At 37.3% G+C, this 18,761-nt stretch overlaps 1 protein-coding gene across 1 annotated transcript in view; it reads right to left on the bottom strand.

The window, feature by feature from the left end:
• The window catches only part of LOC126175667 (cytosolic Fe-S cluster assembly factor nubp1), a 41,732-nt gene extending 26,016 nt beyond the window's left edge, over positions 1–15,716 (bottom strand). The window contains exons 1-3 of the mRNA XM_049922580.1: positions 15,564–15,716; positions 1,568–1,672; positions 1,331–1,467 (exon numbers count right to left, since the gene is read on the bottom strand). Of these exons, the coding sequence (XP_049778537.1) occupies positions 1,331–1,467; positions 1,568–1,672; positions 15,564–15,594 (273 nt within the window). The 5' untranslated portion in view covers positions 15,595–15,716. The remainder of the gene's footprint in view (positions 1–1,330; positions 1,468–1,567; positions 1,673–15,563) is intronic.
• Positions 15,717–18,761: the final 3,045 nt, after the last annotated feature.

The raw sequence follows: 18,761 nt of genomic DNA, 5'->3' as shown, positions 1-18,761 counted from the left end.
TCCTTTTCTTGTAATGTCAAACAAAGCATTTTTTCTTAAGAATTACAGCATAAAGCCATAATAGGAGATTTTTCCATGTATGTGCACCACATTATAACCCAGAAGATAACAGCAAAGTCTGTAAAAATGGGTTATCAAAAATAAAGAAGTATTATGTGATGATGTGAAAGTTATTTACCAAGCGGGTTTTGATATGCTCAACTGTTGAAACTTGCAAACAAAATTGTTACTGGCCATACAAAGCTGTTGTTTCCTTTTCTTTTACACATGTCAACTAATCACCTCATACTGCTGCCAACTAACAACTTACATCATATGCATTTGAAACTGTGTCACACAAATCATATTTATCTCCTCTGCACCAGTTCAACTAAATCTGCCCTTCTTTCAGAGAAATTTATCAATCACAGTGGATAATGCCATAGCGCATAAGCTCTAAATAAGTTTTCTGCTAACTGGCAAAGACTACCAACTGGTTTCACATAATTTGTGAACTGCTGGTCCAAACCAAATGTTTCTTATAGCTACTGGTCTTCACCCTTCCCATAGCTATTATTCAACAGTAAAACTCTTCTTTTCTTATTCTATTTTTCTACAAACTTCTTTTAAGTTTGCTAATTGTCTTGCTGTGTCCTACATTCTTCCATATTCCATAGACACTCTTTCCACTCTAGTACACATAAGAAGCTAAATTGTACAGTTACATGCGACCACAACAAGACATATGAAGTTTCCTTGTCCGTTAATCATTCAAAAAATTTCTGCAGAAATTAAAATTAAAATGGTTTGAAATGTTTTATAAAAAAGAAGCAAATGAAAATGCAGATTTCTAACACTTATCCTGCACAAAATGAAGACTTAAAAATTCATTTTTATATAAGTTGAAATGCTGACTTCACGTATCATCATTTACTATTATAAGATATTAACCTTTCCAAGACCAATGTAGTTGAATACCATTTAGAGCCACAGTTTGTTAACACTTACTTATTTAAAAATTACTACCAGCAAAATTCGCATTGATCCTATGGGAAATAAGGTATAACTGTGGCTGATCATTCAATTATGACTTTCATAAGCCACGGTGAAATTACTGGCAGCCATAAGTCAAGCAACAGGAATTTAAGGTTGTACATAAAAAATATATCCATCTCTCAGCAACATGTATTCAACAACTTCAGGAAAATATTTCATACAAAGTACGAAAATGTAACACGATAAACAACATCTGTACTATTTTTAAAAAAAGGAATGGGAATAAATTAGCATTACAATGGAAGTGGCAACATATAATTTATCAAAGCAGTTTTGGAGCTTCAACAAAACTTACATTCCTATCAGGGTTAGTTACTGCTAGACCCCGAGACAACAATGATGTGAATGTTGTCTTTCCAACTCCTCCTTTCCCAGACAGCACCAAAATCTTGTGTTTCACTGATGACAATCTCGATTTAACCAGTTCAATACCTGATGTAATATAAAGAAATGTGTTATATTCTAAAAATATTTTAAAACTTGTAACTCATCTGTGGAACTTATTGATATGTAGCAAAAGATAATTAATAACCTGGATCAGGCTGCCTTGCCGCACCAGACGCACATATCTGTTGATTGGGACAACCCTGGCAGGCCGATTCTTTGCCTGCAGATTCACTTTGTGTCCCAGGACAGTCTGTCACAAAACAAAAGAAATCATTAAATAATTTCAAGACTGAACATTATAAAGAACTACAACTAAAGTTTATTAACACTGGAAGACATTCCTCTTTCCTATTTTGATCAATAACTGTAAATCAGAACACTATTTTGCCATTTCAAATACAAATAGCATGTCAGTCATTATCAGATGTTATGATTTTGGGCATCCGACAAAGGAATCTTTATCTCCCTCTTTCCTTGCATGTTATCCCCTGGCACAGGATTTGTTGTTTTCATGTTTTGGCAAATTTATTTTATTCATTATTTGGGGCTGGATGCCCTTGCTGCTGCCATAGTCATGAATTAATCTAAGGCAGGGAAGTTGTGTTCGTCACCTGTATGTGGACCACATAAACTTTGTTCTGTGTATTATCATATTTTCTGAGGCAGAGATTGGGGACCAGCACAGCATTTACTAAATGCAAATGGACACTCATAAAAACCATACTTAGGCTGTCCAGAGTACCAGACCAATGATTGTTAATCCACAGTGCGGATCTGATCCGAATCTGAAATACTTTCCTGTCTTGCATTCTAATGCACTGTGTGACCTATACAAACAGATCACCATAAGGATATTGATCTTCCTTCCAAACAGCCTACACAGATGAGTGTGATAAAAAAATAAGAAACTAAATTTTCCACTTAAATTTGTAAAACACACATACATGCGCATATTGAACAATGGTGAACAAAGATATGCTAAAAATTACAATAGTAATAAGTTGCCGTCTGATCATTTATTAGAAAAATTTGTTAACCAGCCCCTCTGCAAACCTACAATCTAAAAGCTTACACTTATCAGACAAAGCATAACTTTGTCAGTTAAGTATAACATCTGTCTTCTTGTTAGTTTAAATAGGGGTCCGGTTCTCAGTTAAACTTACTGCTGGGTCATTCTGTGTCAAGTGACCCAATCTGAAAGAAGCCCTAGCTCACCATATTCAGTTTCAATGAAATATGTACCAAGTGTACATAAGAGGGCAGGCATGACTTCTGATGAGTTTCAATTACATTTATAACTGCATGTAGGAACTAGAGCCATTTTCACAAGGTTCACTTTCTTCAGAAATAAAAACATACAAAATAATCATTCATGTTCAGCAAGGCATTGTTTCTGAATTAATAGAGATAAGATCCTACAATTTACCATCACGACATTATTTTCTGCACAGAATATAGAAGCAACATAAACATAAATCACAAAACAATAGCCTTGGCAAATCTCTCTTTAAAATGGCTGAAAAATTTTGTCATGATGATTTTTCCCCATGTGTTAATACGGGATAAAGGTGAGTGAAGAGTACTGGAAACTTGAAAGTTTTTATTTTTTACCACTCGGTGAATTATGAACTTCCCTACAAATACATTCACTATGGTAGCAGCCTTTTAAGTTACCAAAAATAACTTACGTAGTAAATTTTGCAAATCTTTAACATAAAAAATAAATCTCTAATTTTATAACTATTGTGGTCTTGCACCCAAAGACTGGTTTGATGCAGTTCTTCACACCAGTCTACCCTGCGCATGGTCTGCCTCTTCATCTCTGCTGCAAACTACGCTAAAGACAAGCCTTGGTATCCCTTCACAATATTTATCCCCTTCACTTCCCTTCATAACCAAATTGATCATTCCTTGATGCCTTAGAATGTGTCCTACCAACTGATCCTTTCTTTTAATCAAGTTGTGTCATAATTTTTTTTTTCTCCCCAGTTCAATTCACTACTACCTCACTAGTAATCTGATATACCCATCTAATATCCACCATTCTCCTGTAGCATCACATTTCAAAAGTTTCTATTCTCTTTTTGTTTGAACCATTTACCATCCATTTTTCATATTTATAAAAGGCTAAACTTATACAGGGTGTTTCAAAAATGACCGGTATATCTGAAACGGTAATAAAAACTAAACGAGCAGCAATAGAAATACACCGTTTGTTGCAATATGCTTGGGACAACAGTACATTTTCAGGCAGACAAACTTTCGAAATTACAGTAGTTACAATTGTCAACAACAGATGGCGCTGCGGTCTGGGAAACTCTCTAGTACGATATTTTCCACATATCCACCATGCGTAGCAATAATATGGCATAGTCCCTGAATGAAATTACCCGAAACCTTTGACAAAGTGTCTGGCGGAATGGCTTCACATGCAGATGAGCTGTACTGCTTCAGCTGTTCAATTGTTTCTGGATTCTGACGATACACCTGGTCTTTCAAGTGTCCCCACAGAAAGAAGTCACAGGGGTTCATGTCTGGCGAATAGGGAGGCCAATCCACGCCGCCTCCTGTATGTTTCGGATAGCCCAAAGCAATCACACGATCAACGAAATATTCATTCAGGAAATTAAAGACGTCGGCCGTGCGATGTGGCCGGGCACCATCTTGCATAAACCACGAGGTGTTCGCAGTGTCGTCTAAGGCAGTTTGTACCGCCACAAATTCACGAAGAATGTCCAGATAGCGTGATGCAGTAATCGTTTCGGATCTGAAAAATGGGCCAATGATTCCTCTGGAAGAAATGGCGGCCCAGACCAGTACTTTTTGAGGATGCAGGGACGATGGGACTGCAACATGGGGCTTTTAGGTTCCCCATATGCGCCAGTTCTGTTTATTGACGAAGCCGTCCAGGTAAAAATAAGCTTCGTCAGTAAACCAAATGCTGCCAACATGCATATCGCCGTCATCAATCCTGTGCACTATATCGTTAGCGAATGTCTCTCGTGCAGCAATGGTAGCGGCGCTGAGGGGTTGCCGTGTTTGAATTTTGTATGGATAGAGGTGTAAACTCTGGCGCATGAGACGATACGTGGACGTTGGCGTCATTTGGACCGCAGCTGCAACACGGCGAACGGAAACCCGAGGCCGCTGTTGGATCACCTGCTGCACTAGCTGCGCGTTGCCCACTGTGGTTGCCGTACGCGGTCGCCCTACCTTTCCAGCACGTTCATCCGTCACGTTCCCAGTCCGTTGAAATTTTTCAAACAGATCCTTTATTGTATCGCTTTTCGGTCCTTTGGTTACATTAAACCTCCGTTGAAAACTTCGTCTTGTTGCAACAACACTGTGTTCTAGGTGGTGGAATTCCAACACCAGAAAAATCCTCTGTTCTAAGGAATAAACCGTGTTGTCCACAGCACACTTGCACATTGTGAACAGCACACGCTTACAGCAGAAAGACGACATACAGAATGGCGCACCCACAGACTGCGTTGTCTTCTATATCTTTCACATCACTTGCAGCGCCATCTGTTGTTGAAAATTGTAACTACTGTCATTTCGAAAGTTTGTCCGCCTGAAAATGTACTGTTGTCCCAAGCATATTGCAACAAACGGTGTATTTCTATCGCTGCTCGTTTAGTTTTTATTGCCGTTTCAAATATACCGGTCATTTTTGAAACACCCTGTAAATTTAAATCTTATGAATCCATTTCTGAAGGTTCAGAACTGTATGTTTACGTTTACCAGAAACACTATTTTCATTTGGGATACATGTGAGTTAGCAAGCAAAAATTTGGCTTTTTGCCGTTTGAAAAGAAAAAGGGGGAAAAAAATAATGACATTATTCGTGTTGTACTATGGTGGTGGTACCACAGCCAATCATGTCATATTCTAATGTGTTTTACATAAGGAATAAACCTACTGCACCTACAGTCACACACACCCTTGAACTTAAAACTTTGAAAATTTGACAATAGGTCAATTTCTATTTTGATAAGCAATATACATTTCTTTCAGATAGGTATCCAGCAAATACTTTTGATTCTGTACTTTACCGCAGTCTAATCGAAGGAATCAGCCTTTTTTGCCTGTACGAATTTGATAACATTCTTGATTTTCTAAAAATTTCATATTAGTTTGCCTTATGTCTTCTAGAAGCTTTTCCTAAGGTTCTAATAAGCCAGGATTCCTTTTTCCAACTTTAACTTCCTTGCCCTACATATCTGTCGCCATCAGCTTCTGTCTCTGGATGTTTCCTCACTTTCTTTTATTTCCCTTTTTCTCATGGCATATTTTATCCCATATAATAAGGCAACCTTTGGTCTTCCTCTTCGCCTTCCTCCCTGAGGACAGTAAGTCAAGTTCATATTCGCATCTGGCATTCACACTTTATGTCCATACCAGGCAAGCTACCGTACTTCTATTCTATCTGTGATGTTTTCTTGGGTCTGCGTCATTTCTCTAATCATTGTATTTCTTATAATGTCTCGCCGAGATATTCTACACAAACTTCTAAGCTAGTCCCCAACTTGTTTTTATTTTCTCCAGTAAGCTCCCAACACTGACATCCACAGGCCAGTACAAGCATCTTCTTTACTCTCAAACTTATCTGAGAAGATCATTACAGAGGTTTTAGCTTCTGGATTGCTGCTTTCTGATAGGCTACTCATTGCTGTATTTCCCAATTACTTGTTCCATCTGCCAATGAGATGCTACACAAATATTTACTTTTTCTCCATTGCATGAGTATTCAATCTTTTTAAAATTTACTTTTATTCCCCACTTATCATGTTCTTGTAAATAATATTTTTATTAGCATAGCATGTATTATCTTCTCTGCTGGGCACCACTACCTGAACATCTGCAAAGAACGTGCTGTACAAACATTGATCCTTGTTATATGCATGCCCATTCCTGAACATTTTCTACTCAGCAGGTCTAAGGCTTTCTGGATGTATATCTTGGAACAACACAGGAGATAAGCAACATCACTGTTTTAATTCTTTTGCAATTCTAAAAGGTTGTGAAGAAATTTTTTTCTCCACTTTGATTACACATTCTGCACACTTTTATAGGTTGCATATACTTCTAACATATGCATTTCGTGTTCACTCCCCCTAATGATTATAAGCAGTATCTACAGAGACACTTTGTCATACTCCTTCTCGAGAGCTGTGAATACTAAATGGGAACTCATATTCCTTTCCAGTCTCTTTGCAATTAGCCATATTAAAGTAAAAATGTTGTCAATTCAAAATCTTCCCTTCAGGTGCAGGTGTCACCACCACTAAATTATTGGGGGAAGGAGGGAGGGGACTCAATAGATAAGGTATAGATCGTAAGGGGATCTTGAAAGACGTTGAAAAAATTAGAACCTAAAACTACTTTTTGCAACGTTATGGGTGCCTGAAACCACACATTTCAATGGCACTTAAAACTCCTAAAGTGTGCCAGTTTAAGCATGGATTAAAATGTATTTTGTGACTACTGAGTGTAAAAGTTATACAATATTAACAACTAAATTTATAAACAGTGTGTTGTGACTTATGTAATATGTTCCACACCTTTTTGCAGCGAAGAATTAAGGGAAAATAATATATAGAGAATAGGCTATACTTAGATCAGTTTAGAAAATGGTCGATAAATTCCTACAACGTGGGTGTTCTACTATGAGGGGCGTTCAATGGGTAATACAACACATTTTTTTTTCTTGGGCAATTTTGGCTGAAAAAATGCAGAATTTGTTATGGAACACCATGGATATTCCTCTTCAGGCCATACAGTTTCATGACATTCTGATAGATGGCAATGCTATACGTAGCCTTCAAAGTGCCGCATGTAATGGATGTGTATTCCAAGCAGACTGTTTGCACTGAGTTTCTTTTAGTGCAAAAACCACAGAATCCCAAATATTCATTGGCATTTGCTGTATATCTACAGAGACCTGGCAATGAACAAAAGCACATTGAGTAATTGGGCGGGGTGCCTGTCATCAATGCAACAAGGTCACACAAACCTGTCCAATCTCCCACGTGGCAGCCGCCACACACAGCTGTGACTCCAACAACGTCGGAATCTGCAGACACTCATATTCAAGATGATCAATGGATCACTAACAAAAACCTCGCTGTACAACTGGACATCTCTGTTGATAGTGCTGACACACTCGTCCACCAGTTGGGGAACTCAAAGTTGTGTGCCCAATGGGTTTCTCACTGCCTAACATATGACCATAAAGAGCAACGAACAACCACCCGTGCAGAGTTACTTGGTTGTTATGAGGCTGATCGTGAACGTCATCACAGGCGAAAAACATGGGTTTCAGCACTTCAAATCTGAAAAAAAAACAATAGGCAATCCATGGAGTGGCACCACACCACCTCTCCTCTGCAGAAGTAGTTCAAAGCTGCACCCTCAGTCAGTAAAGTCATGGTGAGGGTCTTATGGGGCTCTGGAGGGATTATTCTGTTTGATGTCCTCCCTCGTGGTGTGATGATCAAGTAAGAAGTGTATTGTGCTACATTCAGGGAATCGAAGAAATGACTTCAGCTTGCTTGTTGCCACAAAAATGTAAACAAACTTCTCCTCCTCCATGACAATGCAGGGCCTCACCCAAGTCTGTGCATCCAAGAGGAGCTCATGAAGCTTCATTGGACTGTGCTTCCTCATCCACCCTACAGCCCTGATCTTGCTTCTTCAGACTTCTATCTGTTTGATCCAATAAAGCACGCACTCCATGGGAAGCAGTAGGTGGATGATAGCGAGGTATTGCTGCAGCAAGATGTAACTCTCAATCAAAAAGTAGAGTGGTACCATGTGGGCATACATGCCCTTCCAGTAAGATGGTATAGGGCCATCACACTGAATAGAGATTGTCTTAAAAAATAGGGTATTGTAGCCAAAAAAGTGGGAAATAATGTGGTGTTTTGGAATCCTGAATAAAGCCAAAATGCTTTCAGAAAAAAAAATTGTTGCATTACATACTGAACGCACCTCATACACTGCAATAGTAAAATTGAGGAAATTGGCATACTTTTGTAACAAACATTTACTTACAATCATTCCTTTGCCTTTTTCAAAGAAAGTATTGATGAATTGTCTTGAACAATCTTCATAGCAATTCCTCTTCACACTCAGACTGACTATAACTTTATTATTATACCCACACCTGACTGTAAGTGATTGTCATATAGCATTTGATTATTAGTAATCTGCCTCCTGGTCATGCCTCCCACAGCAAATTTAAGCACATTTGTGCCTACATACCCCACTCCTTTATCACTTGTAGCCATACCAACACAATTCATAAATACTTGGAATATTGTCTTTTTAGTGAAAACATAAGTGGATTTGATTTACTGGCACATTAGTGACTCTAGAAAACCATTAATTCTTATTGCACAAGAGCTTTTAGTATGTGTAATTAGTTAAGCTTGGATATACTATTCGACTGTGTCATTTTTTGTCATATAAGACTCACCCCCTCCCCACTCTGATAGAAAATGAAGTATTGAGTTTTTTATTTGTTTTTCCCAAATTGACTAGTTCCGTGATTATGTACACAACTATTAGTGAAATACTTACTAATGTTTTCCTTGATATGCACATTGGTAAATACACTCACTTGGAGCAGTAAGGATATCAAGTTTCTAAATAATTCCTCGCAATGAGCCTTTTCACTTATTACTACTACTACTACTACTACTACTACTATTATTATTATTATTATTAATATGGACTTTCTGTGGTTTAAAAACTGTCTCAGTTTTGTGCCTTGAGCCCCAGAAAAGAATCCCATACCTAAGAAATGAGTGTACATAGGAACAATATGTCACCACAAGACATTAGCCGTTACAGTTTTCCCTGTCAACATCTGTAAGTGTGTGGTCTAGCTTATGCTGAACTTCTTGATATGCTACTAACTCTTGTAACCTGATTAAACTTCATGGCTGCACTACAAGCTTGCACATTTACTCTAATTCCCTGTGTCCCAGTACCCAGTGGAATGTAAACTCCTTATTTTTCTATTGTATCAGAAATGATTGTTGTATGTTCTGGTTAGTTTTCTCTGTTGGGAACACTTGGTTGAAGGGCCTGAGGAGCACTAAGAAAGTTGGAGCAGATGAGAATTTCTTCCCATATATTCTGCTCCAGTGCCTTCAGGATAATTCCCAGTTTAGCATGAAAATATCTGATACGGAAATCGTGATGACATATATGGTACGCAAATCCTGATGGCACAGTCAGAGAAAACCATTGAGCAGCGACAGTGTCATCCTGTTTTGAGCTTCGTTAAAACTATGGTGTTCATCTAAAACACTATAACAGAAAGATCTAAAAATCAGGTCTGAAATTTGTCAAATTAAAGACAGCTCTGAATGTGATGAATTACTCCAATCTTGGTGTAAAGCAGTAATAGTCACTATGTCTATACACTTGGCATGCTAGCTGCAATAATCAAAATTTTGAACAACCAGTTCCAAGCAGCCAGCTGATGGACAGTTGAAATGTGAGCAAAAATAAGCAGTTTGATGTGGATGTGGAAGTGTTACAATTGTTCACCTGCTGCGTTAAAAAAAAAAACTGGAGTCACCATCTATTTCTGGAGCAGCACTCAAAGGGCACATGCCAAACTTACCTCAAGAATCTTTGAAACTACTCAGACGTTTTTTATTACTATTATTATTTTTAACTTTACAAGAATGTGAGAGTAGTAATTCAGTAATCTACTAGAAAACATATAACATATATAACATTCAATTACGAGTACCAATACTTCTATGTGTGCTTGTATAACTCCAGAAAGAAAAACTGATAATTACTTTGAGATGAGTGTAGAAAACAATTTTATACTTACTTTTAACAATGCTATTAATGGATTTTTTACATTTCCTACAATGCTTTGTTGCTGCACTGATTCATGTAACAGACCTAATATTTCTGAATTCTGAGTCATCATTGAAATAATTAATTCTGTCTGTGATAAAACATACCCCCTCATACATGGGTAGTCGAAGTTTTACCTTGCAAAAATAAAGTTATGTAATTAACTTTTCATTTCTTTGCAGGTACATATGCAGTCCTGGTACACACTGAAATCCCTGCACCACAATTCCGTAGCATGCCACTCCCATCTCTATTTCACGAATGGGATGTGCCATTTCGTTTTGGCTCCTCTAACAGTGGTCCAAGTCAGTGTTGCGGTGATTTCAATGGGCATCAGGACTGCCGACATTTACCTACAAACAAATAATAACTTTGTAACTTTCTTTTTTAGATGTGGTGTTTAAAACTTTATGACTACCCTTCTTAAGAGTCATGTCTGTCTGAAACAAGTACAAAATATTCATGGCAACTTTGCTACAGCCCTAGGCTTCTGGTCAATGATTTGGATCAGTTGAATATCCATGGAGATAATGCCCACCAATAGAGGTTGCTGGTCCATAATTTGGTTGTGCTTTACATCTACAGCTACATGATACAGACCAAATTTACAGAGGTGAGTTTCCAGTGGAAACATTTGCACTTCTTTTTACTACATTTTTTTTTTCCTTTTATGTAGAAACACTATCATGTTCCTGAATTCTTTTTTTAATCTTACAGCAGCGAAATCAAAACCAGTCTATCTTGATTAGATTCTTGGGTGCTTTAATCATAATCTCTTATTGTTTTGATGCTTCAACCAAACTTTTATCAGCAGTCTCCTCCTTTTTGGTAACAGGCAAATAAATATGAATGAAACTTACTGGCAGGTTAAAACTGCATGTCAGACAGAATTTTCCTTTCATGGGCAATTGCTCTCCCATCTGAGCTACCCCAGCACAACTCACAACCCATCCTCACAGCTTTACATCATCTCCTACCTTCCAAACTCCACAAAGTTCTTCCATGAAACTTGCAGGACTAGCACTTCTGGAAGAAAGGGCACTGTGAAGACATGGCTTAGTACAGCCTGGGGGATGTTTCCAGAATGAAATGAAATTTTCACTCTGCAGCGGAATGTGTGCTGGCATGAAATTTACTGGCAGATTAAAACGGTGCACCAGACTGAGATTAGAATTCAAGAGCTTCGCCTTTCTCACGCAAGGGCTCTGAAAGTTTTGTGGGAGAACTTCTGTGAAGTTTGGTAGGTCAGAGATGAGGTATTGGCAGAAGTAAAGCTGTAAGGACGGGTAATGAGTCATGCTTGGGTAGCATAGTCACAAAAGGTAAAGGTCCTGAGTTTGAGTCTCAGCCCAGAACACAGTTTTCATCTGCCAGCAAGTTCCATACCAGTGCACATGCCACTGCAGAGTGAGAATTTCATTCTGGAATTTGAATGCCTGTACCCTTGCGGTCACTTTCACCAATGCCTGGTACATCCATATTAGCTTGAACTGTATTATTTACCACGGTTTCCACATGAAATTGCAGTTGATCAAAATGTATGCAGAGACAATCTTCTACATCTACATCTATACTCAGCAAACCACTGCGAGGTGCATTGCAGAGGGGACATCCCTTTGTAACATTTACTAGTGTTTCTCCCTGTTCCAGCCACATACAGAGTGCAGGAAGAACGATTGTTCGAATGTCTCTGTGCATGTAGTAATTATTCTAATCTTATCCTCACAACCCCTATGTGAGCTATATGTAGGGGGGTTGTACTATATTCCTAGTGTAATCATTTAAAGCTGGTTCTTGAAACTTTGTTAGGCCTAATAGACTTTTTCGGGATAGTTTACATCTATCTTCAGCAGTCTTCCCATTTAGTTCCTCCAGTGTCTCTGTGACATTCTCCCACAGATTAAACAAATTTGTGACCATTCATGCTGCCCTTCTCTGTATATGTTTAATATCCCCCGTTACGACTACCCGGTAGGGGTCCCACACACTTGAGCAATATTCTAGAAACAGTCGCACAAGTAACTTGATTGATGAATCAACACAGCAAGTTTGAAGCATGGTAAGAAATGCCCCAAGATGACATTAATCCACGCCACAATGAACGCAAGTGTGTATTTGTGCCTGTGGTGAATCATCACAAACTGATGTCGATGATAGACATCAGTTTCAAATGGAATAAACGTTTAATCATTAAATACCACTTACATGATCAACATCTCCATAAAGTTTGATAAATATCCGACTGGTGGTTCACCGTGTAACACTTCTGTTTCCTGTTAGTGTACCTCAGATTGCTTTTCAACTCTTCTCCACTCCAGAAGTATGAGAAGTTCATTTCAGAAGACAAAATAAGTCTGACTACTACAACAAGTCTGCAGAGACCAAGACAATTACAGTACACTTCTCTTGTCTTGATGTGGCTGTGTATGGACAACTGGCCAGGAATTCTTGGCTGACACGTATGTGTAATTCTTCGAGCTGTCAGTGTCAAATTGGCTGTCGTAACATGGGTAAAGAAGTTGGGTAGCCTTGTGTTTGGTGGCTCGGAGTGACGTGAAATGTTCTTCCGCCAACAAGGAAACTGCTTTCACCTTAAATATGGCCAGTTTCTGTTCTGCTGAAAATCTATTTTGGGCGTGCTCAGAGTTACGCTCTCATACTTAGTTGTCTTGGACTGATGTTATACAAAATTTTAAGCACAACTTTTACATACAGATGTTAAATTTGCAACTTTGCTCATTCCATTTTGGATGTGAATGGCTTGCATTATTCTGAATAGTTAAAAAATGCTTAACCAGCAGCTGGTGATACCAAATAGGCCTATATGTATTGCACAACCCTCAAATAAAGTGTAATGAATTTCCTGCAAGAATCTCAGATAGCTGAAAAATTACACTGTTATTCATTCCTGGTGAGCACACTCCACAACAGAGTGTCTACTATTAAAATCACTCACTGATGTTTACTTGACTAATAACAAAGATTAATATCTATTGGCTTCAAGATTCAATAAATTGTTAACAGGGAAGATATAAAAATTGATACCAGCTTGAGCAAGCAGTGAAGGAAACAAAAGAAAAATTCGGAGTTGGTATTAAAATCCATGGAGAAGAAATAAAAACTTTGAGGTTTGCCGATGACATGGTAATTCTGTCAGAGACAGCAAAGACTTCGAAGAGCAGTTGAATGGAATGGATAGTGTCTTGAAAGGAGGATATAAGGTGAACATCAACAAAAGCAAAACGAGGATAATGGAATGTAGTCGAATTAAGTCAGGTGGTGTTGAGGGAATTAGATTAGAAAATGAGACACTTAAAGTAGTAAAGGAGTTTTGCTATTTGGGGAGCAAAATAACTGATGATGGTCGAAGTAGAGAGGATATAAAATGTAGACTGGCAATGGCAAGGAAAGTGTTTCTGAAGAAGAGAAATTTGTTAACATCGAGTATTGATTTAAGTGTCAGGAAGTCGTTTCTGAAAGTATTTGTATGGAGGGTAGCCATGTATGGAAGTGAAACATGGACGATAAATAGTTTGGACAAGAAGAGAATAGAAGCTTTCGAAATGTGGTGCTACAGAAGAATGCTGAAGATTAGATGGGTAGATCATATAACTAATGAGGAAGTATTGAATAGAATAGGGGAGAAGAGAAGTTTGTGGCACAACTTGACTAGAAGAAGGGATCGGTTGGTAGGACATGTTCTGAGGCATCAAGGGATCACCAATTTAGTATTGGACGGCAGCGTGGAGGGTAAAAATCGTAGAGGGAGACCAAGAGATGAATTCACTAAACAGATTCAGAAGGATGTAGGTTGCAGTAGGTACTGGGAGATGAAGAAGCTTGCACAGGATAGAGTAGCATGGAGAGCTGCATCAAACCAGTCTCAGGACTGAAGACCACAACAACAACAACCAACTTTGTAACCTGTTCATAGTATGCCAAAGAGTTTGGTTAATTGAACCTATCAATATCAGATGTTGGCTTTTACTCATTAAGTAATTATGTGTAACAACGTGTGTGCAAACAGAAAGATGATGGAACAGTGAAAACATTTGTTTTCTGTTCTTTAGTACAAGGTGTAGCATAGGTTTAAAGCTGACAGTACGGATTTGAATTGGTGATGCAAATCAGTGTACATAGCCTCACAAAATGTTTGTTGTGATGAAAATGATCAGTAGTGTAGCATGACATCTAGATTAGGTGAATGACAACTGTTTTGTTAAGTGACAAAACAGTATTAAAGGCTTCAATTACGCCGAAGAGTTGAGAGGTACTCTAGCACAATTTTGCAGAGATTATTCCACCAATTAGTTTATTTTGTTTCCATACATCACACAGTACTTAATTACATGGAGTGTGTAAAATAAATATTTTGTTCGATGGTTCCATTTATAGGTGTGAATTGGAGACATATCAGTCAACAACATACTGTACCATTCCATACGACATCAACTTATAAAAACCATGAAAGATTCTTTTGCAGATATCAGGGAACACTGATGTGCTTTGAATTTCTCCACAGTGCCCGATTCGAGCAAGCAACATTGCTAAGGTAATTAATGGTGATATTAAACGCATGTACGTAAGAGGCGACGTTTAATTAAAATAACATTGATTGACACAGAAGCATCCTACCGAATCACTAATAAAAACGATTTCCGAATCCACTCTTGCTATGTGTCTACCAGTGTTGTGCGATTTTCGTTACGCTTTCCTACGGTCAACAATTTTCCTTCGCATTTCTTTCCAATATCGGTAATGGAGGATAGAGTCCCAATGACACAACCATTATAATCTCGAATTAGAGACTGGTATCACCTAATTATTAGTCACGAATTAAGACAAATTGGTAAGGGCAATGCTTCATCGGTATTTGTTTTCTAATTCCATACTACTGACGTTTCAATTCGTGACAACTGATTCCAAATACCCGATAAGGACCACAATTTAAGAACTGCAACAAATGCTCTGCATGGTACTATGGTGTCACTTTCCTTCTTTACTTTTAAATGTTACAGCAATGAGCATGAAAATTGTGCATTCAAGTACGGGAATGAAGGTTGCATTTTGTGGCGATTCATGTCCCTTCCTTCTCAATACTCTTACGAGTTCTTATTGCGGATACACTGTTATGACAGTAACCTCTTCGTCACGCTGCCGCAGCGCCATCAAAGTGACAACCGTGACTCGAAATACTGTTTTATTTAACGACACAAATATGTATAATTTTCCCAAATCCTTCCCTGCAAACTTACGCTCGGGAGCTTCCGCAGGAACATCTGCCATTTCTACCGTACTACCGCACCCGGCACCACTAACACACAAAGATGATTAATTTTCATTCGATATCAATGTTATAGCACAAGATCGCTCCCACAGTAGCTGCTGCCATGGCAACCAAATAATGGCACTATTAATAGCAGAAAACGCTGACAAGTAACAACTCATTTTCTGTTCCGGGCAGGTTCGCGTAATGTCAGTGTAAGTACTAAGGTTTTATATCTATATCCGCATGTAAAAACTTATCATACCGAACTTAATTGCTGTTACGTTGCCGTTAATAACACATATTCATAATAGAAATGCCTGTTTCATATAAGAGTCCAATTAAATTCAATCTATAAATAGAAATCTCCAAAGAAACCTTAACCGTTCTTTATCCAACTGGAACACACATTGCCCATAAACGAAGCAGTGGTGGTAGTGGACGTCGGGATGGGATTCAGTGTGAAGACAAGGAATTTGTTTCTTTCTCTTTATAATGTGGCAAATTATAGCCAGCGCATAAGATGACCAATAATGGAGCAAAAATTGAGCTTTTTGAATCAGGATTTTTAGTTGAGAAGGTGTGCAATATCTGTGAATCCTACTGCAAAGACACACATAAAAGCCACACATTAATATAATATTTGGGCATTTAAATTGCACATTATAATGTAAAATGAAACCGCCTAAGTGTATTCTGGCAGGCGCATTTCCACTGGGATGTTACAGTACCCAAATCTACTTGGTGTGAAGTCAAACTTTCAGAAAGCACTGTACACTACAAACAAAAAACTCGTGAGCAGTAAGTGAACTGGATAACAAATAAAGTTTCTCATTACAAAAAAATTAAATGTCAACCACTTAGTAGGTCTACATACAGTAAACAGTAAACGAAATGAAAATATTTTGTAGCTTCGATATTTTCATACAACTTGAGAAACACTTTACAGTTGTCTAATATCACAACTAAAATTTAATAGTGTTTCTCACAGTATTCCATGGTTTTCATTCAGGAAAATAGTAGCAAACATTTCCCCCCATTATTACTTCCTGTTGCACTTTTGTTCAAGTTCTAAATAGCCATAGTTAATATTGTTACTTGTCGTCTGTAAAAATAGTAAAGCATTTCCGGACTGATGTCAACTTATGTTAATTTACAGAGATGCACTTTGATAATAGATCTGATTTAACTACACTTGATTTTGTTTTTATTTACCTTTTATTCTTTTTTAATTGATATTACTGAGTTTCTGCAGCATGTTTACTTACTACAACGTTTGAACAATATTCCTGTTAGTATATGGTACAGTATTTAACCAGAATCATGTATTTTCACATGTCATGTTGGTATAAAATTTTGTGTTATTATTTATTTGTTCTCTCGTTTTGGTCTCCTAGCCATTGGTAGAACTTGTAATTCTCCGCTCTCTAGCATTGAGTTGTGTGTTGCTGGTATTGAGTCTTCTCCAAACTACTGGTCATACTACTACTACTAGGAATTCTACTACTGCAGCAACTATTACAGTCTTCACAAGTTTAGGCCTTGATATGGTCTCATAGTTGAATCAGTTTGTGATTGATTCACCATGAGATTGCATACTTACAATAGTAATTGTTTCTAATTATTTGTACTTAATGTAGTGATTCTCAGACAACAGATTTGAAAAAAAGTATACATTTTTACATGCATACTGCCTTTCGAATATTTGAAACTCATAGACTAGTTCACCTCTGCTTTATGTTATTGAACTTGCCTTTTGCTCTAAATAGAACATCACTATTTGCCAGGTGGTAGGTTTAATGTACTGTTGATTGACTGTATCACGATGGATAAATGTTACCTGGCCTTCATAACTTGGTAAAAGTCTGGAATTTGATGGATCAAATGGACCTTGTGTGCTAAACATTGGCCACCTGTTTATAACCATAAAAATAAGAATTATGCAACAATAACTTATTATCATGCTAAATTGCTGCTAAAAGATCGTTAATATATGTACAAGTCATAAGGTTTCATCCCTCTATTCTTGCAACCAGTCAATAAAAAATTTTTGTTTTCCTTAGGTTACACACATATGTCATACTTTAATATTATAAATATGATTAAGAGTGAAGTTTAATACCATTTTTGCCAAGCCATTGAGATAGCTAAAACTAACAACTTTACAGTGATACTATGTAATCTCTGACAAATGGTAAATCTAAATTGGAAAACGAGCTGTAAATGCCCTTCTGCATAACTGTAATCAATGACTACACTCTGAAAGGCACTATCATATTTATAATGGGATTTGCTTTCTGTTATATCACACATTATAATTTTCCATTTACAGAAGAAACAGAGGGCTAATAATTATTTGCACACCTATGGGAGAGCTAATTATGCATACTGAACTGAAAAATATTCACAATTTCCTTCAGGAAGTCTAGTCTGCTATGGTCTTCTAAACACAAAACAATTTCTGAGGCTCTTCATAAAACTTCCAAGGACTAGGTGATCAAAATGAGAGAACTACTACATAATATCCTTTGTATAAACTGAATGTCCCTTGTTAATTCATATTAATATGGATATTTCTAAAATGGATAAACAAACACTTTACAAGTAGTGGCTTCTCTAGGTAAACAGCAATTTTCCAGTATTTTACCAAACAATTGAAGCCTAACAATTTGCCGTACTTGCAACAGAACTCATTTGATAGTTCCATTTCATGTGAAAATAACAAGAAAATGCAAACCTCTTAGACAGATTAGGCAGTTTTCTCATTGAATCATCTTCTGTGGAGAATTCATTACTGGTGTTACATGGGAGTCAATATTCTGCCCACTAATGTTTCTACTGTGTGCAAATGACATACCATCTCATATTGAACGGGTAAAAATAGTTCTCTTTGCTGATGATTTAAACATAAATTTTTCTCTTTAGTGGTGATTAAAACATCATAATCAAATTTTATATATATATATATATATATATATATATATATATATATATATATATATATATATACTTTTAAGTGTGCAGTTTTATATGTTTCCTTTTTACCTTACTCTGTTGTTAGAGATGATGTCACACTATGATATTTTAATTACTGAAATTGCTTTGACAAAGTTAATTAACAGACTATTTATAGAAACCCTATAAATAATTTTCATGAGTACTCTGTTTATCTTTCTCATTGTATATA

Source organism: Schistocerca cancellata, chromosome 3 (genome assembly GCF_023864275.1).
Source record: "Schistocerca cancellata isolate TAMUIC-IGC-003103 chromosome 3, iqSchCanc2.1, whole genome shotgun sequence".
In the NCBI taxonomy this organism is placed as follows: domain Eukaryota; kingdom Metazoa; phylum Arthropoda; class Insecta; order Orthoptera; family Acrididae; genus Schistocerca; species Schistocerca cancellata.
The sequence above is the reverse complement of the archived record's forward strand: the minus strand, read 5'-3'. Positions and strand labels throughout refer to the sequence as shown.